General features: G+C 40.5%; 1 protein-coding gene across 2 annotated transcripts; it reads left to right on the plus strand.

The window, feature by feature from the left end:
• The first annotated feature begins 44 nt into the window (after nucleotides 1-44).
• On the plus strand, nucleotides 45-20,486 carry ST13 (ST13 Hsp70 interacting protein). 2 transcript variants are annotated; one of them, XM_083835182.1, is made up of 12 exons: nucleotides 45-319; nucleotides 3,647-3,704; nucleotides 4,989-5,058; nucleotides 5,155-5,225; nucleotides 5,814-5,880; nucleotides 6,396-6,480; nucleotides 9,830-9,940; nucleotides 11,294-11,396; nucleotides 13,318-13,434; nucleotides 14,127-14,190; nucleotides 15,327-15,427; nucleotides 18,684-20,486. In XM_083835182.1, exons 1-12 carry the CDS (start codon nucleotides 210-212, stop codon nucleotides 18,810-18,812), a joined length of 1,086 nt encoding a protein of 361 aa, XP_083691308.1. In that variant the 5' UTR covers nucleotides 45-209; the 3' UTR covers nucleotides 18,813-20,486. The 2 variants fall into 2 exon arrangements, with proteins under 2 accessions (XP_083691308.1, XP_083691309.1); XM_083835183.1 differs by lacking the exon at nucleotides 45-319 and adding an exon at nucleotides 545-567.
• The last annotated feature ends 1,574 nt before the right edge of the window (nucleotides 20,487-22,060 follow it).

The following is a 22,060-nucleotide window of genomic DNA, read 5'->3' on the forward strand; positions in this document are numbered from 1 at the left end:
CGCGGCGCGGGGGGCGGGGCTCCGCTTAGCGGAGGGGGCGGGGCTTCGTGGGGGGAGGGGGCGGGGCCTCCGGCGTGGGCGCGGCCCCGCGGCGGGCTGGAAGCTTCCACGGCGCCGCGCGGCGGCCGGGCGGGGAAGTGGGCGCGCGCTCGCGGCCGCCATCCCGCGGCCTCCTCCCCCCTCCCCTCCCCTCCCCTCCGAGCTCCGCCATGGACGCGCGCAAGCTGGGCGAGCTGCGGGCCTTCGTCAGGCTCTGCAAGCAGAACCCGGCCCTGCTGCACACCGAGGAGCTCGCCTTCCTCCGAGAGTGGCTCGAGAGGTGCGGGGAGGGAGCGGGAGGGGGGCGGCGGGAGGGCCCCGGGCTCGCGGGGAGGGGAAGGGTGAGGGGGAAGGGAAGGGAGGGGAGGGGAAGGGAAGGGAAGGGAAGGGGAGAGGAGGGTGGTCGTTTTCAGGGCTTATAAGCCGTTAACTGAAGGGTTAATGGAAGGGGAGCCTCCTCCAGCCCCCCAAAGTTCCTGCTTCCCCTCAGGCATCTGGGTGCTTTTCCTCAGGTGTTTGAGCGTTTGGGTGAGTTGCGTACTTGGAGCGGGAACTGATTTTTCGCGTCGAGCTGTGGAAGCTGGGGGGGGCTCCCACCCTCCTCTGGCAGGGCTGTTTGCAGCAGGACGGGGACGTGCAGCCATAAGGGCTGCTCCTTCTTGGGAAAGCTGCTTGAAGCTTATCCCAGCCTGGCTGCGGGTGGGGGGGAAACTTGGTGGGTTTCATCATATCCGTCAGGTGTACCTGAATCCGCAGTACATAAGTGTTTTATCATATCCAGCAGGCTTACCTGAGCCTGAAACACGTAGGTGTAATCACCAAGGTAGGGTTGCAGATGATTTCAGAGCAGTGACTAAAGGGTGCTGAAACCCGTTCTTACGTTTCTGCAACAAAAACTCTGAGCTGAGTTTTATTTTAAAGCTAACGTTTCCAAGGAAAATTATTCAGCGTTTCAAAATGATGCTAACCGCTAGCAGAGTCAGAGCTAATTTCAATTAAGTCAATTTCATTTCTGGCTAGCTGTTGCATCAGAAACCTTAGATCATCTCTGCTGTTTTCACGCACTTATCTTCTAGCCTTTATTTTGTCTAGCTGCATGGAAAGCATGTGCTGCTGCACGATAATGTTTGCAAGGGGTTTTGACGTCCCTTTTATTCAAGTCACTTTTTTTGTAATTGCATACAAATATAAATATTTTGACATGGATTTTTACAAAATGAGTCATTAAGGGGAATGTGCTTAAAAAAAAAAAAAGAAACAATAGTATTAGTTAAAAGTAAAGCACAGAACCCATCGTTCACGTACCAGGCTCTTTGCCTTTTTTGTTGTTGTTCTTATTGTTTAGTTCAGGTAGATTTTGACGCTTTTGAGATCTTGTTAGTCTGTAAAGACAACTTTGCTGTGGGTGCCAAAAGTGGATGCAGAAATGACAGCTGCAGTTCTCTCAACAAGTCATAACAGCAGTGCTTCTCATCACCGCGATCAGCAGAAGTCTGGAGTCCCTGTTGCAATGGAGTCCTCACGGCTTCCCAGGAGTTGTCACCAGGATTGCACAACTTGTTCAGCAAAAGACTCGATTCCAAATCTTTTTGAGCACAATTTGTACAGCTCAGTTTCTCCAGAGCTGCAACTCAGTTTTTCCTGAGCTTTTCCTCCTGAAAACTTGTATTTCTCTATAAGAGTATCCTGTGTGTCCATGTAGCATCGAGGTTAAATAAAATATGTAAGCTTTGCATTATCCTTACCATGCGTTTAACCATTGTAACCAACTACTGTTTTAAGAAATGATTTTGGAGGAACTTGCTTTGGCATTTTCAAGGACTAGGAATAAAACTGTTTAACCTCAGTTGTTCATGAAATAGCATAAATATATATGCATGTAAAAAAAACATGCATGTGTATATATAAATGTATATGTTTAACATACATCAACATATCTCGACTGTTCTAAGCTTGGAAAGGGGATTTTTGGGATGTGAAGACAGTAGAGAAGACTGACCAGGTGATTTCAGCCTTGAACAAGTGTCAGACTTAAAAACGAGCTGACCTTGAGACCAATAATTTGGAATTGCTCTGAAACTTGAGTCCTGCAGGCTTTTTGGATACGCAGCAGAAGAGAAGTTCCAAGGCTCCCTTAGACAGCCACAATTTCTTTTTCTTTTTGTAGTTATGGCCAACTTTTCTTGAACTGCTTGTTCAGGAAGCTAGGATGAAAATTCTTTGATTTTTACAGAAGGGTAGAGAATTGTATACCTGACCATCAGCCTGCAAGGGTAAAAATTAGGAGAAGCAGTTACTATGCATGCAGTATTTTTTGCCTAGCTCTCTAATGATTTATCAGCCTGGAGTTGTTCAGTCCTTGGAGTATAACATAGATAAAGCAATGTCAACATACCAGGGATGTGTAAATTTTTGTAATAGCTTCAGAAGATGCCTTTCTTTGAAACTTGTGATATTTTTTTTCTTGACATCTCTCCTGACGTAGACTAGAAGTAGTGTAGTGCTGTTTGACCTGCCCTTTGCTGCAGGTCCTTGTGCCAGGACCTGTGAATCCTGCCACCTCCCCTTCCCTCTTCCACCTTCTCTCCCCAAATCGTGTGGTTTTGGGTTGCACTCATACCTGAAAGCAAACACTTCTGTGCCCTTCCAGTTTCTCCTGCCTGTTTGCCCACTTCCTTCCCCTCTCCCCTGCATCACGTCGAACCAGTTGTGTGGTCAGTGACTTGGCTGAGCCTGTTGAGTTGGTGGACTCAAGTGTCGTTGGGTTGTTTTCTGGTTTTTGTTTTTTCTTTTCCTCCTTTTGGAGTGTGTAGGGGCAGAAATCTATCTGTAGAGGAGAAAGTGGGGCAGAGAATGGATGGGAATGGTAGTCCTTGTGGCAGCCTGCCATTAGATATGATTAGATGTTACATGAAACAGCTGGAGAATTCAGCCTGTGCTTCTTCCTGGCTGCTACCCGAAGTTGATGTAATATAGAAGTTTATTCTATATTGAGAGAATGCTGGCTATACAGAGAATGCTCTTCAACTTGTAGTGAAAGTACAAGTGCTCTTCAGCTTGCAGTAGAAAGGCATGAATATTGCAATGCAGAAAAAAAATGCTGCATAGAAAACAGCTTCATTTCTGTTAATTATATAAGCATTGTAGACCCCCAAAAGATCAGGATAACAGACATTTTTTAGGCCATTAGGGTTCTCTTAGATTGTTTGAACCCTGTTTCAAAAACAATTCTAGTTTTATAGTAGCTATAATAATACCTAGTTCAGACTTGAAACAAAACTTACATTTTAAGGAAAAAAATCTGTTTCCGCCAAAAAGGCAACTTTTCCTTGTGAAAAAGGATGGATGGGTGATGTGTCATGTGCTTGAGTACAAGTTACAGTGGAGTTTTAGGTGAAAGAGCCATGAGACCCAATGTACGTTATGTTACATTGTGAAATCATGGAGGCTGTGTGCTTCTTTTTATTGCTTTTACAGGGAATTGGATCATCATGTTTTCTGTCACAACAGAAAGCTGAGGCTATCAGCAGGATTTGAATCAATAAAATGCGGGCCACTATTTTGATAATCTTACTGTTTTCTTTTTTCTCTTTGTTTTGTTGAAAAGCATGGGAGGCACAATACCACCTGCTCCAGCCAGCACCTCCACAGACGAGACAAGTAAGGTGAGGTATAAAGAAGGGATTTTGTAACACCGTGATAACATTTGGACGCTGCAGAAGTTATTGGGTAGGAAGGGAGAAACAAAAATTGCCGTCAAACTTCACCTAAATAGTGTGGATGAGTACACTGGGGTGGATAATTTTGACAGTTCACTCTGAAGCCTGCCCATTGGGTGTCACAGACAGTGATTTGTTACAGATGGCTCTGGTTTGTTTCAATTGTTACCATGCTCCATTTCCTTAATCCTGAATGCCTGATGTTCTCAGCAATGCAAATGGCAAACCTCCGAATTTTTATTTTTTTAATGTTCTCATGGTCTGTTTATAGACCATTTCTGCTGTCATTAGTGGCTCAAATTGTAATCTTTGCATGACAAGAAGTACTGGAAGCACAATAGGTAATGAAGTGAACAGTTAAACTGTCAACTTTTTATGACAGCATTGTGGAAGACGTGGGTGTGGGTTGTTTGTTTCTTATTGTTTTAAGGGAGATAATAAATCAGGCTTATAGATGTTTATAGCGGGATTTTTCCAAGCTTGAAATTATTCTTGGAAAAAGCAGAAGAGATCTTATTTTGCGTTTAACAAGACAGTGGTTGCTTGCATTACTGGCTGACTAGAACTCTGGGGCAATTGTAAGTAGTGAGTATAGTCTGTGACACTGAACGTGAAGGCAAACAGCTTATGTCTATGATAAAGGAGGGTGTGCTAAGTGATGGGATTCAGAGGAAAGTAGTGAAGTAATTAACAGCTGATAAGAAAACATGGAAAATTATTCTAAGTATGTATAAGTAGCAAAAAGATCTCTGACCTTGACAGATAAAGAAATATTTTAATCGTTGATGCTAGCTTATTGCTCCTTGTGAAGGACCTTAGCTTAATAGTACTAGATTGAGAGAATTTTTCATCCAGAGAATGCATCAGGGAGGGCAGGAAGATTGCAGTGGCTAGCTAGTACTCATTGCAACACTGGTGCTAACATATGGATTATCTGTATCATTGTGTTTAGTTACTGAATTATACAGTTTGAAGGACAGGCTTTACCAATAATATAAGTTCATGAGTAAAGATTTGGTCTCTGAATTATTTGCGTGTGTGTGACAGACTTAATCTCAGAGGAGGAAAAAAGGAAAGGAGATTTCTGTCTTAAAAATAACTGTTCAGCTGCAGAGCAGTCATATGCTTTGCAGATTCATTTTGTATTTTCTGATGCATTGCTATTTATTAGATTGGGAGTAGAATATCAGTCAGAAATAATGTGTGCTTACAAATGCATTTCTCTTTCAGGGAAAAGCAGAGGAACAGCCAGAGGAGCCAGTTAAATCTCCTGAGCCAGAAAGCGAAGAGAGTGATTTAGGTGTGGAAAATAGATGGCATATCACAGTTAAAACGTGATTCTAGAAATCCTCTCTCTGTAGCTGGAGTCTAAAGTTGCTTTTTGTTTTTCCCCCAGAAATTGACAATGAGGGAGTGATTGAACCAGATAATGATCCCCCTCAAGAAATGGGAGATGAAAACGTGGAGGTAAGCACAATTCCTTCAATGGCTGTGGCAGTAGGAAAGAAGGAGAGAGACTTTGAGTGTAGTCGACAATAGCAGCTGAGGGGGAAATTTGGACTACACTAGCTAGGTACCCAGCTGCAGTTCTGGATCTCTTTGTCCTGAATAGAAAACTTGCTGGTTTAAAACAACAATCTTTTCTTTGTCAAGGGTAGTCCATCAAAAAGTTCAGTGAGGAAAAATAAGGTCAGAAAACAAAAACAACAACAGCAAAAATATTAAAACACACGCGAAAACCAGATCTGTAGAAATCTGGCATGATTCAACTACCAGAAAGTAGTTGAACTCTCCCATGAGTGCTCTTCGGCTGAGTTGAACACTCAGGTGAGTGTTTTCCAGCTAAAATAATGGTGACTAGTATCTCCAAAATGAAAGCAAAAAAGATCATGGTTTTAGTACTGTGATTTAAACCTAAATTAAACAAAGGATTCCAGAGTCAGAAAACTGCAGCTGCCACCTTTGGTGCTGTCTCAGCATGGTCCTTCTGGCCTGGTCTCTATAGCTTTTGGGTTTTGTCTGTCTGTGTGTCATTTCGTTTGCTTATTTTCTTAGGTAACAGAAGAGATGATGGATCAAGCTAATGAGAAGAAGATGGAAGCTATCAATGCTCTAAGTGAAGGTAATGTATTTTAGTTGTTTTCTATTATATATTAAAGGACATAATGTTTGGTGCTCCTTTAAAAACAAAACAAAAAAAGAAACAAACCTGAAGTAAATATCTTGGACCTTCTTGGATATCCAAAACTAGCTAGGACATGAAGGCTTTTTAAAGTAATGTCTTCCCCATGTGGCTATCGCTGGGGGAAGTACTGCAGCATCTTAATTATAAACTGACTGTTACAGTAGTTCCCTCTGTACTATGATTAGTGTCTCTAGTGGTTTGTCTTAATGCAGTGAAAAAGCTGTGTACTTCCTACGTGATTGCATATGAAGTCAACTGTACAAATTTAACTTGGAAAAGATCCCTTCCTCAACCCTCCAGCATGCATTTTGGAGTTTGTACGTCAATAACTTTGCAAGAATGAAAATTGGATTTTCTTTTGTTGATAATCTTCCATTTAAGATAAGGCAGGTTTGGCAACATGGATGAAATCATTTCCTAATGATGGAAACTTTACTGGTACTCGTTTTCAGGTGAACTTCAGAAGGCTGTCGACTTGTTCACAGATGCTATCAAGCTGAATCCTTGTTTGGCCATCTTGTATGCCAAGAGGGCAAGGTGAGTCATCATAAACTAGTGATTTACGTTTCTGCCTGTTATTCCCTTAAAGAGCTTAAATTACACTGGCAAGATCTGCGTAAATTTAAGATGAGAGAAGAGAAAGAAAAGTACACTTCGTGCGTTTTCTCCTGTGTGTGATTAATGGGATTTGCGGAAGCAGCCATCTAAAGGGCCTTGGTAGTAGATTAAATAACAAAATTACGTACTAAAATACATTGTGGTAATATATGCCTTTCGGTGTGTTGAATTAGAGTAGTGCTGGATCACAAATGCCTGAAACATTTGAAGTTTCTCCTAGGACTATGTCCTGTCTAGTTACAAAGTTAAATGGATTAGGTAAATTCTCTCCCTGTTGGGCCTGCTAACTACATTTCTTGACAGAAAGAAGCAGATTTCTTTCTGTTCAGTGGTCCTGTGTTTGAGCAGAACTTACCTATTTCTCAACATCAGCCTTATTTCAAATGACATTTACCAGACTGCAGATAATGAGTTACAGGCATAATGTCAGATTTGATTTGTGGTAGCCCTTGTTTATGATGCGCAAACATTTATCTTCTTAAATCTTGTGGAAGGTCAGGCAGGTTTGTGTTAGAGAAGCACAAGTTCCCATGGATCTTTTTTTTTTTCCCCTTTACTCTTTGAAAAAAAAAATCACTAAGGATGGATGAGTTAATAGTTCAGTAGATCATCTTTATAGTAAGATAAAATTCAATCCGTTCAATTTTTGATGACTTTCACTTGATTGCTCAGTGTCTTCTAGCTCTTTTGTTCTACTACACCTCACTGGTAGATGGCTGCTTCTTTTGTACGTTCTATATCCAAGTTTTTGTACGTACTCTGTGTACCTCAGTAGTCTTGTTTTTGCTCTTGCGATCATAGTTAACATTTTGAAAACCTCTCATAGTGCTGTATCTTCTCGGGGCTGGGATTTTTTAGCAATGAGAAGTGTAAGCCTCAGAAGAAGTTTACAATTGACCTCAATTTCCTCTATTACAGACATGGGTAAACTGTATACTAGGTTATTGTAAAACCTACAGTGTAACAGCTGTGAGTAATGAAGTGCTGTGAGTAATCCACCTGTCACTAGTGGACTCCGGTTTTAGTTTTTGTTGCTTAAGGGTTGGTTTCTTTGTTTTTGTTTTGTGTTTATTAATATTCTAAGACCGCCAGCAGCATTGGAGCGTCTCTCACTGGTGAGGTGTAGGTTTGGGATAGTTCCTTGAGATGTCCATGTGTTTGTTTCTAGGAGAGAATGTGTGAATTTGTGCTTGTTTTATAACAAGCTTTAATGATGAAGTTACAGGCAGTCTGTAATTGCTGGCACCTTTATTTTTTTCCTCCTCTGAGTAAATGTAAAAGGGCAGATGTTCTGACCTGGAGTATCTTGACTATTGATTACTTTGTCAATTCAGGAATGTTTCATACAGAGATGAAGTAAGAAATACCTGAACCTCTTAAACATACTGCTCTAATAATTAATCTGATATGCTTTTGTATTGTAAAACTTGCAGTTATTAGCCTTAACTGAGAGGGGATCAGGCTAACTTTTTGGATTTGTGTGGTTTTTATTGTGTGTGGTTTTTTTTTTCCTCTGCTATTTTTAAAAGCAAAAAGCTCTTGATAGCAATTAATAATGGAAAACCTTCCTTTACATAGAAACTGAACGTCCCAACTAATCCTTCATTCACAGCCAGACCCTTAAAATTAGGATAGTCTTCTCTTGGCTAGCACTGCTGGTAAAGACAGTTTCACAATTTGCAGTCCCAAACTGGAATCAAGCCTTTGTTTGATTAATGTATCTTAGTTGCCTTTTGTATCCGTTTGAAGTGAGCTTGCTCTTCAGTAGTGTCCCCTGAAACTATCAATACAGTGTATGCTCATGTGTCATGGAAGTGTTGTAGCAAATATAGCAAGCCAGTGATTGAATTACTTCAGAATCCAAAGCCAGCAGCTCTCCATGTGCTGCGTGTTCTGCGTTTTGGTTTTTACTACTTTTCCAGAACACAAGTTGTTGAGACATGGCCACGTCTGATAATGAGTAGTCTTCTGAAGGATAGTCCAAGTCTTAGCACTGGGAGCAGTTGTATCAGATGAGCTTAAACAGCCTGCATCATCCAGTGTTCTGTGTCTGTTGGTAGTTGACAATCCCTGGTGTCTATGAACCAGTAGTATGTGAAAAAGGGAACTGAGGTGATAGTCAACTGTCACGTTTTTTCAGCCTTCACCTCACAGCTCATAGGCTTACTTATTTAAAACTATGCTTTTATACTTAATAGCTCTTGATGTTTAGCGCTTTTTTTTTTGTCTTGATATAATTTTATCGAATCTCCCGCTGAACAAATACAAATTAGCATTTGCAGTGCTCTGCAGCAAGGGTTTTGAAAGCTTAACTAAATGAAGAATATGATCCGTTCTCTTGCCTGGAATCTGCTACCGTTGTTTCCTTTGCCTGATGGTTCTTTATGTAAAAAAGAACTGTCAGGTGCTAAAGATTCCTTGTTCTTGTTCTCCCTATTACTTGTGATTTTTATAGGCTCAAGTTCTGGTGGTTTCTTGGTTTGTTTCTGGATATGTTTTCTGTACCAGGCTATAGGGTCGTAATCTGTTTCCCTGTATAGGAGAGAGCAACTCTGTTTTTAAGATGTTGTTGCATTTCTTGGGACCTTTCTCGGTTTTACTACCCGTCTTTGAGATGGAGGAGCAGAACCAAAATTTAACAAAGTATTCAAGCTGAGGTCAAGTCTGGATTTAGACATCAGTGTGATGATGTTACGTTTTGATTACTTTCTTGATTGCTGTCTTTGATTTTTGTGCTTATTGACTTCTCCGTATGGAGGGGCTTGAGGAGCAGGCTGCAAGATCAGCTGAAATGTGGTGCTCTAAGTTCAAGTTCCCCCCTGTCACGGGGCTGGAAGGGCATGAAAATGGTAGAACCTCAGTGTGATAATTAGCGCTTTATTTTTCTTACTTCTTTAAAGACAATGTAACCTGGAACATGTAATACTAGCTTTGTTTTGTTTAACTTGGTAGTTGCTATTGGCTATAGACTGCAAACGGCATGAAATCAAACTGCTTTTTGCATTTTTCCTTTCCTTCTGCATTACAGTTGTTCTTATAGGCAAGGCGCGAGTCTGAATGTTGAATGCTTGCACTTTTTGCTAATGATTCACATAGCATCGGGGGGGAAACTAAATTTCACTGACACTGTTATCACTACAAAATCTTTTTGAACTCAGCTTTTTAAATGTATCTCATTAGCTTGCCTGTTAGTCATCAAAAATTATTTCCAGCTTAAGTTAGTAACTTGGCATTTTAATATGTACAATAAATGTTCTTGTTCCTGCAGTGTTTTTGTGAAACTACAGAAGCCAAATGCTGCCATTAGAGATTGTGACAGAGCCATCAAGATTAATCCTGACTCGGCACAGACCTACAAATGGAGGGGGAAAGCGCATAGGTAGCAAACTGCAAATGTTCTTGATGCTCTCTACTTACTTGGGAGGGAACAACTTTGTTTATGCTTTTCTTTTCTCTGTTTTTCTGTGAATTGTCTGTCTTGTATGTGAGAGCAGTAGTCTTGAGCCAAGAAACCATTATGCTAAGTATGTGGATTAGAAGAAGAAAGGATGATGGTGATTTATTGATGGTGACTTAAGAATAATCCTTCTACACTCTTATTTTTTTACTCCTCTCCTTGATAAGCCATCTTCTAATGACTTACTGTCATTCTGTAAAGCATTTTTTAATCATTTGCTAAAGATTGTGAGCTCTAGGAGAGTACGTTTTATTTTGGGGGGTCTTCTGTGTTTTACTTGGCTCAGTTATTATTTACTAACCTATAATTCTAAATATTTCTCTGCTGCCTTTATTCCATAGGATCCTAGTGCTCCTTTACGTAGTAAATTAAACTGTCTGGTTATTAAAGGAACCAATTGTTGAAATGAAGAGTGGTATTAAGCGAACAGTGTAATTATTTAAATGGCATTAGGTCAGCGAGATTTCCCCCTAACTGTAGGTAAAATTATTTCTGAAATGAAAATACATCAGCCAAAAAATGATGGGATGCTTCCTTCACTCTGTATAAAAGTGGAAGGAGTAAACATTAATAGAACTCCCAATTAATAAATGAATTATTCTGAACAGTGTTTATTAAATAACGTCTACAATGTTAATAAATGGCATGAAGCCTAAGAATGAGAAGGTGGGAGCATAGTTTGGATTAATGCCCCTGTCAGTCAGCTGAAATGCTTTGACCCCCTATCATTCACTTAAACCTTTGATTGTCACAAGTTTGTCTAAATGAATAAAGAAGTAGTGCTGCACAGTAGCTTTTATGACCTCTTCAGTTAAGACCTGGTGCAGACAGTTACCTGGGATGTGTAAGTGCTGAGTAAACCAGGTGCACGTAAGCTTGATTTAGCAGTGGGGTAGAATTGTACAGAACACTGACCTCATAGTTTCACGTTAAGCATTCGCCTAGTGATGCAGAACGTTTATTAGTGTGCTTCACATGTTTATATACAGGATGCCTTCTCCCTGATAGACAGTTCTTGTTTGTAGCGAAGAATGACAGTAGCTGATTTAGTTTTTCTCCCTGATTTATACCTAATGCAACAATTATTATAAAGGTATGCAATAAGCAAGCAAATATTCTCTATAGCATCATAGATCGCACGTTACAGAAAACACTGTGGTTATTGACTTGAAACTTGTATAAGTCTCCACAGCTGCAGAAAAATACTGAATGACACGTGGTTGTAAATACCCTGAGCAATACCTAGAGTTCAGTTTGCTTTTTTCTGAATTCCAGACTTCTGGGTCACTGGGAGGAGGCTGCTCATGATCTTGCATTAGCCTGTAAACTGGATTACGATGAAGATGCTAGCGCCATGCTGAAGGAGGTGCAACCAAGAGTAAGTGGGAAAGGATAATGGAGGTCCCTCCTCTATTTGTTTTAGTGGTGTTCTTGTCTTTCAAATTCTTGTGATATTCATTGTGCTGTTGGAATGTCCACGTGTCAGCATCAGCGTTCATCTGACACTTCAAACTGAGTTTATAAATGCTTCTGTGTCTTTAATCACAGCTATTTATGGCTCTGTTTGCAAATTAGGTCTCTGGGACTGGGCATATAACTGAACTATGAAACAATACGTTCCTTCTTAATTGAAAAATCTGAAATAGTTGAAGTTAGCCAGGCATTTTAGAATCTAGGCTAAAAACGTTTTGTTACCACAGTGTTCTCTTGCTGTTCTGTATTTTTTTTTTCCTCCAAAATGTTTCCAAACTGATCATAGTTTCATCCTAATCATGTTTTACAAGGTATTCTTGGCTGTGTTACTTTCACTAGTCCACCTCTTGAGGGCAGCATAATCTCTGTAAGACTGGTTTTCAGCTTTTCTCAGGTGGTTGACCCCAGCGTTGTTCTGATGAAGAACTTACGTGTAACACATGCAAGACTTGATAGTAGGCTGTCTTTTTCATGTCTTATATATTCCCTTAAAGTCATTCACGGATTACGTGCAACTACTGCATTCTGTTGGGTTTACGTGGCAATGTTTGCAGGAGGGTGGGGCTGAGGGGCTGTAGGGGTGGCCTCGGTGGGAAGAGACCAGGAGCTGCTCCTGTGATGGGCAGAGGCAGTTCCAGCCAGCTCCAAAACAGACCTGCTGCTGCCCAAAGCTGAGCCCGTTGCACTTCTGTGATGGCAAATTTAAGAAAGGGTTTAAAAAAAAGTGCGGTGCAGCAGCTTGTGAGAGGAGTGAGGAGGGAGAAAGGTGAGAGAAACAACCCAGTGGACAGTGAAGAAGGAGGGGAGGAGGTGCTCCTGCTGCTGGAGCAGAGATTTCCATGCAGCCCATGGAGAGGACCATGGTGAAGCAGGTTGTCCCCTTACAGCCCATGGAGGGCCCCATGTCACAGCAGGTAAACATGCTGTGAAGGAAGCTGAAGCTGCAGAACAGAAGAGAATACATGTGTAAGAGAGGCTTGCAGCTGTAATTTGTAATAGTATTTTTATTCCTGGACCTCGATTTAATATTTATATTTTATTTATGGGAATGTTACAGGGTACTTGTCATGTATGGTATTAAAGCTCTGCAATTTGTAAAATTACAAACTTTTTTTTTTGCAGTGTTATGTAAGGATACGTTCTGACTTCAGGAAAATAATGCTGCAGTTAGTGTTCTATTATTAAGATGATCCCTGATTGAGGAGCCTTCGGGAGTTCATTGTTAACTAGCCCTCTCCATGGGGGCTGTAGAGTTGATACCTTTGAGAAGATAGGAAGCTAACTTGCTCCCCATCTGCCATCTCTTGCTTTGGTTCAGGTTTTCTTTGGTCTGCTTGAGTCCAGTTGTGTATGCTGCCAAGGCATCTGGAACAGCAAAAGCACTGTCTAACAAGTGTGTCTGTGCAGGGGGAGTTACACTTCCTGTTATTGTACCAGGGAAAATTCCTTCCTCCGTGGGCAATTCTTTGGTGTTAGCACTGGAGAAATTGATATTTCAGCATAAAAGCAGGAAGGAATGTGGAACAGTGTGTTTGTTCTGACTACGGTGGAAGTCCTGGAGCTCTACAGGAAGAGGTACTAGACTAGAGTGCATGGGTCTGGTGAATCCAGCAAGGGCCTAGTATATGTCAATAACCAATTGTGGTAGAGAGGAAATGGCATATGTTCTCTGAAACAAAGGCGCGTTTAGGATGTGAACTCAAATCTTATTTTTAAGAACTGGTAAAAAAAAAAAATAGTTGGTTATACTTGAGTGTATTTTATATTGTAATACGTTATGTGGTGTACTAGAACATACCTGAAATGTTGGTATTGTATTGTAACAGGCTCAGAAAATTGCAGAACATCGCCGAAAATATGAACGGAAGCGTGAAGAAAAAGAAATCAAGGAAAGAATGGAAAGAGTGAAGAAGGCACGAGAGGAGCATGAGAGAGCACAAAGGGTGATTATTTAGGCTTTAATATTAATAATGTGGAGAGTGACGTAGTTATTTTGTTTAAAATTGATTGCACAGGAAAATTATTTTAAATCTTAAATTTTAGGGATATTTTTTCTGTGTTACTTGACCAATAATGAATTCTGGAGATTAAGGCCTTGTACTGCATCTGTTGCTTATGTCAAAGACAGGTTCTGGTATCTCTAGTAACCGAGTAATTTCAAGTATTCAGTTACAGTTTGACCATACCAGAATAGTTTTCACTTAATACTTACGTCTCCACGTCTCCCAGAGTAGGAGGTTTTAATTTCAAACTAATACTTTGGTTTTCTTCTTCACTTCCTGACACAGTTGACTTGTTGGTTTTGTTTTTTTTTTCAGCTTTACTGATATATTTTTACAGCATGTGTTAGGGATGGGGGCGTTTTCTAAAATTTAATAGGCTAAAACTGATCATGCAGTTCATGCTTAGTAAAAACACACTCTGCATAACTTATCTAAAGAAACGTACCAAAGTAAGTGTAGACCATTATTTCTTGTCTGAAGTACTGCACTATGTACAAAACCACATTTGCTTATTGCCGTAGCCTGCTCCCATGAAACAGTCTCAGCTGTTTTTCTTCCTAGAACCAGCTGAGCAGTAGAACACAGGCTGCAGTTCCATTGCTTTGTGTGGAATGATGTGCTTGCTTTTATAGGAGGAAGAAGCAAGACGACAGGCAGGAGGAGCTCAATTTGGCGGTTTCCCAGGTGGCTTCCCAGGTGTGTATTTTTAAGCACCATTTACTTCTTACTTGAGATAGAAGTGACTGGTTTTTTTCTTCCATATGCAGTATTACAATCACAATTCATAGTATTTCTTCGCAAGACTGAGAGAAATATGTTCTTAAGAAGTTTAAAACTTGTCTACAAATAACTGTTGGAGCAGTAGCGGGAAGAGGATCAGATTCTTTCTCTCAAATAAGATTGTTGCTGGGTAGCAAGTACAGGGAAGACAAGTCAGTATTGATTAAGAGAGTGAAAGGATTTAGGTCTGAGAAAACAAACATGCAATGTTTGCTTAATATGTGCTGAAAAAGTAATATAAAATGTTTTATAAATTACTCAGTGTGGCTTGGAGGTGTCTTGCTTAAGAACAATAGTTTTAAAGCTGAAAATTGGTTGAGTGTTAGGGAAAACTGTGATACTTGGAAGTTATTGTTGAAGAGAATAATTTCTCAAAGGAGGCAGTGCAGTTTTTGAACAGTTCCACGAGGATTAGCCTTTCTGTGTTATTTTTGAGCGTAATAAGTTGGGGAGAAGCAATAGTTCCATGAAGGTCAGCCTTTCCATATTATTTTTGAGTATAACCAGTTGGGGAGAAACAGTTGAAGATTGCGTTGTAGTTGAGGTGGGCTGAGTGCATGCTCCAACCATATCAGCTTGTCAGAGGAAGCAAATAGAGACTGTATCTGTTTCAGGGATTCCCCACCCCACCTCACCCCCAAACCTAAAGTTCCAGCTGAACTTGGAATGAGCCTAGGGCAAAAGCAAATCAGTAGTACTAAGTCCTGAGTTGTTCACCCCAGGCACTCAAAAATCAGTTTCTTAGGCTTGAGATGTACCTGATTTAAGTTAATTAGAAAATCACTGCATTTGTGTACAAGGTGCTAGGCCCTCACACTAATTACAAGCCTCCTATTTCATTGGGTTAAAAATACATATGAAATAAGATGCAGGTCCTCACAGACAGAAAACCAATGCCTCTGCTTTGCATTCAGTGGAGCAGCTGTAGCTTTGTGGAAGACATGGTGTTGGAGGTGTGGCAAAACAAGTACGTTTTGGTCTCTATCAGTGAGCTCCTGTATAGCTGAATTTAAATGTTTTTCTTCATGCATTCTTGTGTCTTGGGTTTGCAGGTGGATTTCCTGGGGCTATGCCTGGAGGTATGCCAGGAATGGCAGGTATGCCAGGTCTCAATGAGATTCTCAGTGATCCGGAAGTCCTGGCGGCCATGCAGGTGAGTATTTGATTAAAATCAAAGCTAAATGCTCTGAATGAGGGAGGAACAGGTCCTGTGAGCTGAGGGAAGATGTGACCTTCTGGAGAGTGGTGGGGGGTGCTTGCTTATTTGTGTTGTGAAATTTTCTTTCTGTGCATGTGTGGCACCAGACTGTCTGGAATCTGTTAGCTATTTTTCAGATTGACAGGAACTTAATTAAAGGTGTCATGTTGTGTCCCCCTCCTTCCTCCACCCTGTACTTGCATACAATAGACAAAACCATATGCTGTGAGGAGTTTATCTTTTTTGAGTCTCTTGAAGGGTTATTTTTCTGCACAGTATACTTCACTCGCTCTTTTTTCAATGCGTACACGTTATGGTGAGATAATTATGCACAAATGACAAATTACTGTTAATATTGTTGCAATGCAATATATTGCAGTAATGTTGAGAGGAGAATTGCCTAAGTGTTTTTTGCCAGAGGCAAAATAATATCAGAACAGTTCTACATCCGGCACTTTCTGAATTCGTGCTCAGAAAGCCTACTTCCCCAGTGGGCTTGATTAGTAGCTCAATTATTTAAGTGCTCAGTGTCATGACTAGTTTTACACAAGCAAACTATTCCGGCAGATTAAGTAGAACGTGTCTGACAACATTAGGTCGGCTAGGCAAAAAGTGAGCTGTGTAGTTGTATTTGCATGCTAATGTGGTCCCATATAAAAGCCTGTTGCTATGTTTTTCTGGATTGCTCTGGTTAAACTAGAGTTACGTGATGTTCTCAGGTCACTGAGCACCTATGATAGCCATTTAATAACAGCATCACGAGGGACTGTTATTTCGTATGCCCTGAAATCATTAAAAAGGCATCACTTTCTATGCAAAAGTTTATGGGTTACCCTAGTTTAGTGGTTGCTGGTGTTTGGAAATGCACCTTTTACCTGAGCTGCTATGGCAGCAATGTTGTCTTGGATCCAAACCATCCAAAACAAAAACCAAACAAACAGAAAAATGCAGTTGCATTCATTACCTGGCTCATTTATGCTGTAGTACAGGCCTTTGAAATTGGAGTTGCTGGAAACAGCTTTGAAGTGCAATTAAATGTTAAGTGCTTGCCACATGCCTTTAAAAAGGCTCCATTGCATGCCGATTATGTATACCCTGAAATACTGCACTACTCTGTTGTAAGAACATGTGTTGACAGTGTTTTCTGCAGAACCTGTTAGCTAAGCCTTGAGTGTCTCATCGACTTTTGTACAAACTTTAAATCTAGCTGTGATTTATTTAACACTTGACCTATGTGTCTGCACTACCTTTTCCTGAAGTGTCTGACTACGTTCTTAGCCTCCCTGTATCAGCAGTGCAGGATAGAGTCTTAAAAGCCAGTAGTTTTTACTGCTTGACTTGCTTCTGCTCAGTGCAACTATGGATTGTGTTTAAGGATGATGGTAGCTGACAGCTGTTACTGAGGTTGTTTATGAGATTTTTGCAAAAAAAAAAAAAAAATACGGATTCACCCAAGTCTGTCCCATCATTAATCTTAAGATGTTATTTTAGCTGACCATGTGTAGAGGCTTTTCATGGTGAGTTACTGCTGAAACTGTAGTATTGAGGTTAAAGACCTTCCTAATCTCTTCAGAGTTAGTGACTATTATCTCCTCATCTTTGAGACTGCTAACATTGAGCTTACATTGAAGTATGCCCAAGTTAACTGGTTATGCTCTCAAATTGAGCTTACCTTCTGTAGGAGCAACCAAAGAACTAGTTACGGCTGCTTACGGATATATTTACATAAGTTACTGTTCATTCATATACAGGTGGTAACACAGATTTAACAATATAGCATGGTCTTTATAGTCTTCTAGCCTATGTTGAATTCAGAAATTTGGGAAGTTTGTGTTTGTGAAAGTCATCTGTTTTCATAGGAATCCTGTAAAGTGGAGGAAATATATCCAGTGCCTATTTTCTGAACTTCACCATCCTAGTTTTCATAGACTTTGCAGATCCCTTTTCAAAGGGGAGATAACACAGTTGTAATTCCTTCTAACAAAAGATAAGTCTCAACTCTTTCAGTTCCCAACATGTATAAAAACATGACTGAACCATGTGGGTGATTTCATTGGAGTACACACGTACTAAATGCAACTCTTGGATCAGACTTGTTAAGCAGCTTTAGTCTGTGTGTGATGCTACAACAGATATATGGTGGTGTTATTGTAGCACAGACAGCTCTGCGGACACCAGTTGGTTTTTGATGGTTTCCAAGTAATAATTTTGTGATAGCAATGGAATAGAAGTATAGGGAAGGTTAACCGTGTCCTTCAGTGAAACTACTTAAATGTGCAAGAAAGAACAACAGATGAAATTACAGTTTTATACTGGACATAATAAGCTGCTTGTATTTTTGCTGGACTAAAGAAAACTTGAATCTTTCATGCAGAAGTTGCTATCATGGAAATGTTTTCCCAGGCTGAGATGTAAAATCAGCCTGTGTGGATTTATTAAAGGACATTGTTTAGAACATGCTCATGTGAAATGAGCAAAAACAATTCTAATTCAATAGAGGCTAAAGGTGTACTAGAAATACAGAAAAAAAGTATTAGCACTTCTCATACTAGGTGGGGAAGATGACACTGGTCAAAAGAACACCAAACTTCTTTAATATATATGTGAATGTGTTTATTAAGTGCAACACAGCAGTGTGATGAGAGACGGAAGATTCTCTTCCAGTTGTGACTTCCCAGAGGAGGTGGAGAATGACTGTCTGAGAATCGGATGCATTTTAAAAAGCCAAATATTGCCACATCATCTGCTCAAAGTCTAGCAGGTTAAAGTTTCTGCTGCTAGAAGGAAAAGGGGTGAAAGGGATGAATAACAGCTATTGCATGGGGGGATAATTATACTGCCATGCTTGATACACACAGAGCTCCTGCTTCCTCCTTCAAGATGCATTTGAAGATACTTGAACAGAAATAATAGTTGTGGCTACGTTTGATAGCTTCTGTTCTGAGCAAAAAAAAAACCTCTCATCCCTTTTCTCACACATCATACTTTCACTGTAACAAATCCAGTAATGGCTCTGGTGTTTACTGATACAGCATTACCAGCATACACTGCTTCCTTGGGTTTTCTTTAGAGACCTTTATTAACTCTAGTTTAGACTTGCCATGTTAAAAGCAGAGCAAGACAAGTGTGTTGGAACCACAGAAACACTAATTTTTGTACACTTCTTGTTTAAATGCCCTAATTTTTTTGCTTTTTTGTTGTTGTTCTGCAGGATCCAGAAGTTATGGTTGCATTCCAAGATGTTGCCCAGAATCCAGCAAATATGTCCAAGTACCAGAACAATCCCAAGGTCATGAATCTCATCAGTAAATTGTCTGCCAAATTTGGCAGTAAACCATAAAATCCCTGGTTCATAAAAATCATATCTGGATGGGAAGGATTGATTTGGCTAACCAGTGTTGCAATAAAACAAACCATTGTACCTCTGATCTTCTCAAGAAGAAAAATGGGGTGTTTTAAGGAGAACTGCTCTCTAGCCCCAAGTGTTGACTTTATTCACTGATTGGTTTATAGCACTCAAATTATATTCAGGTGACCTAGTTTCAACCATGCCACCTTGTCCAAGAGTTGCAACCTTTTATTGTAAGTATTAAAGACAGTTTGCTTTGAATGAACGCTCCTGTGAGAAATCGTAGTATTCCAGGAGCATAAAATAAAAACCTCTCTTTTTTGGGGTGGTGGTGGTGGTGGGTTTTTTTGTTTGTTTGTTTTAGATATTTTTCCTCAGTGAACCAAAAGGAAGGAAGTTTAATAGATGAAGTCTGTCTTAATCCAGTTAGGACAGAAATGTTGGCCTAGTCACAAGTAGCAAAGGTGGGACAAGTCTGAAGAATCAACTGGATAAAGGAATTGTCTGAAAATACATGTCTTTATTTTTTTTAAATGAGTGACTGACTCTATATAGCTATTAAAATGATCAGTGTAATCATGCTAGCTAGTTACACACTGGAACTTCTGGCAGTACTGCAAATAATGTCATATTTTGATCACCACAACTGTGCAGCAAAGGTCCTATCCTTTGCACAACCTGGCATGAAGTACGTATTGTGGAGGCCACAGAGGTTTTGTTACTTGCTCAATTCTTGTCCGGCACCTTCATGTAACTTTTTTTTAATCAGTCCTGGGTATGGGAGAGCAGCTTAATGTCTGTACTCGTGCTCTTGTCCTTTCCCAGTTAGCAGGTCCTCTCTGGTTGCGCTTGCCCTTCCTTGGGGCATGCTTACCAGGTTTCATTTATTTGGAAACTTAAGGGAAGGAATCTTGTTCCCATCACTACCTCTGTCTCACTGAATGCAAGCCATCCAGAACAAGTAAACACAGAGTTAAAAATCAGTGATGGGGAGAATGCCCAACAAAATTGCAGCTCTGGGTTCTGAATCGGTTTGAGTCCTTACATGCTTACAGATAAAATCTATTGGCCAAAGTCCTGCTGTCTGTTTAGAGATGATGACTCTTCCTCCACCACATACTATAGTCTTCCATCTTTTGCTGTATCCCTTTCTTTAAAAAAAAAGGGGGGGGGGGGACTGTTGTGGTCTCATACTTCCATGTTTCTGAGGCTTAGAATACAGAGGAAAAGGTGAGGTAATTGGAGCAGACAATGTTCTTCTAACACTTGTGAATTAACAGCATGGGTATCCTTGAAGCAGTTTCTGTGCTGCTGATGTTCAGTGGATTTGTCTACCATAAAGACCATTGTTGCCTCTGTTTGTCTTAGCTAAAGTGTTACATTTCTGTGTAAAAATGATCATAATTGTCTGTTCCCCATTGAGTCGCAGCCTTCATGTGTTATCTTTTGTAATTCTGTATCTAAAGCCATAACTGTTGTTACCACTTTTAATTCAAATGTGGATTGGTGTAGGAACTCAAAAACAATTGCAAAAAATAAACCCCCAAATGCTTTTTCTCATACTAATGACCCTGCAGAATGAAATGTGAATCTTTTTGCTTAAGAAATATAGTTCTGAATACTTCTAGTAGCCTTCAAAAATAAAGTATGGTTTTGAAAAATAAAGCTTTTTGGGTTTGTGTAACTTTCTGATGAACTTATTTTGCTGAAGTTAAATGTGGGAATGCTTCAATTAAACTGTATATATAATTTGTGATTTAAATCAGAACTAAGTGCTTAAGGGCTTGTCTTCATGAGCAAGTGAACTCAAGCTATGATTGGGTGTTACTTTGTGCCTGGCTGTTGGTCATATTCTGATCTCCTCTTCCCAAGGGGAGACACCTGAAGTAGGTCACCCCTCAGTATAGGCTGAAACCCAGCTTCTGCTTCATTCAGGCTGGTGCATATGTGCTCTGCATGAATTAGTCTTAAAGGTTCATTCCCAACAGTTTCCTCTTACTCCCTCTTAGCTGCTTGTGTCTGTCTACCAATGACTAGTCAAAAGTTGGAAGCTACCCCAGCTAGTAGAAATTGTTCTGTGTCCTGCCTGCTTGCTTACACATCAGTTATCCTTATTCAGAGCTGACCGACCCTAGCAAAGTGTTCTCCTTATTTTTTAGTGTTAGCTTTAGCAAGCTAGCTGAATTCTTGTGTCTCTGGGAATGCACGTCCCATGACTTCTCATGTGTGGGTCTTGTTTAGTTTTGCTTTTAATGCTATCTGGTAAGCTAACTGGAGAGATCTTTGGACTTATTTCAGTTCCCCAAGTTGCCCAATTAACGTCTAAGCAGCTAAACTGGTTTGAACAGAAGTAGGAGTGTAGAAAGTTAACTGCACCGGAGAAGAGCAAAAATAATAGCTCCTATTTTGGGATACAAGTAGCTGAATGACTGTTGTGTAACTGTTGTGTTCGTTGCTTGCTCCAGGACTTAAGGGCAGCTCCTTCAGGTTAATTGCTTCCATTGCAGCACGGGGTAGGGATTGGGCTTGTAAATACAGTGGCAGTAATCAGCTTAGGTGATGACTTGACTCTGAAAACAGTTAAGCTGCAAGAATGAATGGTTCAGCCAGCACAGCCCGGTGTCTGAGGTGCCGACTCATGTTCAGGTGTGCGTTTTTGTCATTGGAAGCAAGCCATGTGCTGCGCTGTTTGGGTTCTCAAGTGCCACAGGTTAGATGACCTGGTCTGCCAGAGAATGTGGTTACACATCTGCTGTAAAGGGTCAGAGCCCTGTTGCATAGTGTGTGTGTGTCTGAGCAACTTGTCTCTCTCTGTTTCAAGTGCTGCTCCAAGGGAAAACAGGAAATGTCAGGACAGATGCTGCTTTTTAATTGTACTACTTAAGTGAGCGCCATTTTGTAGTAATGTGGAGAATGCAAGGCTTGGTGCCTGTCTTATAATTTGCCGGAATTTTTTGGAAAAATGCTCTCACTTCACTGTTGGACTGTGAATAAAAGGTGCTTGCCAAAGTGACTTGGTTTTCCTTCCATCAGATGGGCAGGAGCCAGATTGTCTCAAAGGTGGACAAGACTGGGCAGAGCAACGATAGGCCAGAGGCAGAATGGGTCAGTAAATGACTATTAAAAAGCCATGTAAAGGTAAAACCATGTGGTAGAAACAGAGATATCTGCTGGCCATTTGCAACAAGTCGTAGTTCCAAAAAAGCTGTCTTTTAACACCATGTTTTCTTGTTACATTC

The sequence above is a fragment of the Anser anser genome, assembly GCF_964211835.1.
Source record: "Anser anser genome assembly, chromosome: 1".
Lineage (NCBI taxonomy): Eukaryota > Metazoa > Chordata > Aves > Anseriformes > Anatidae > Anser > Anser anser.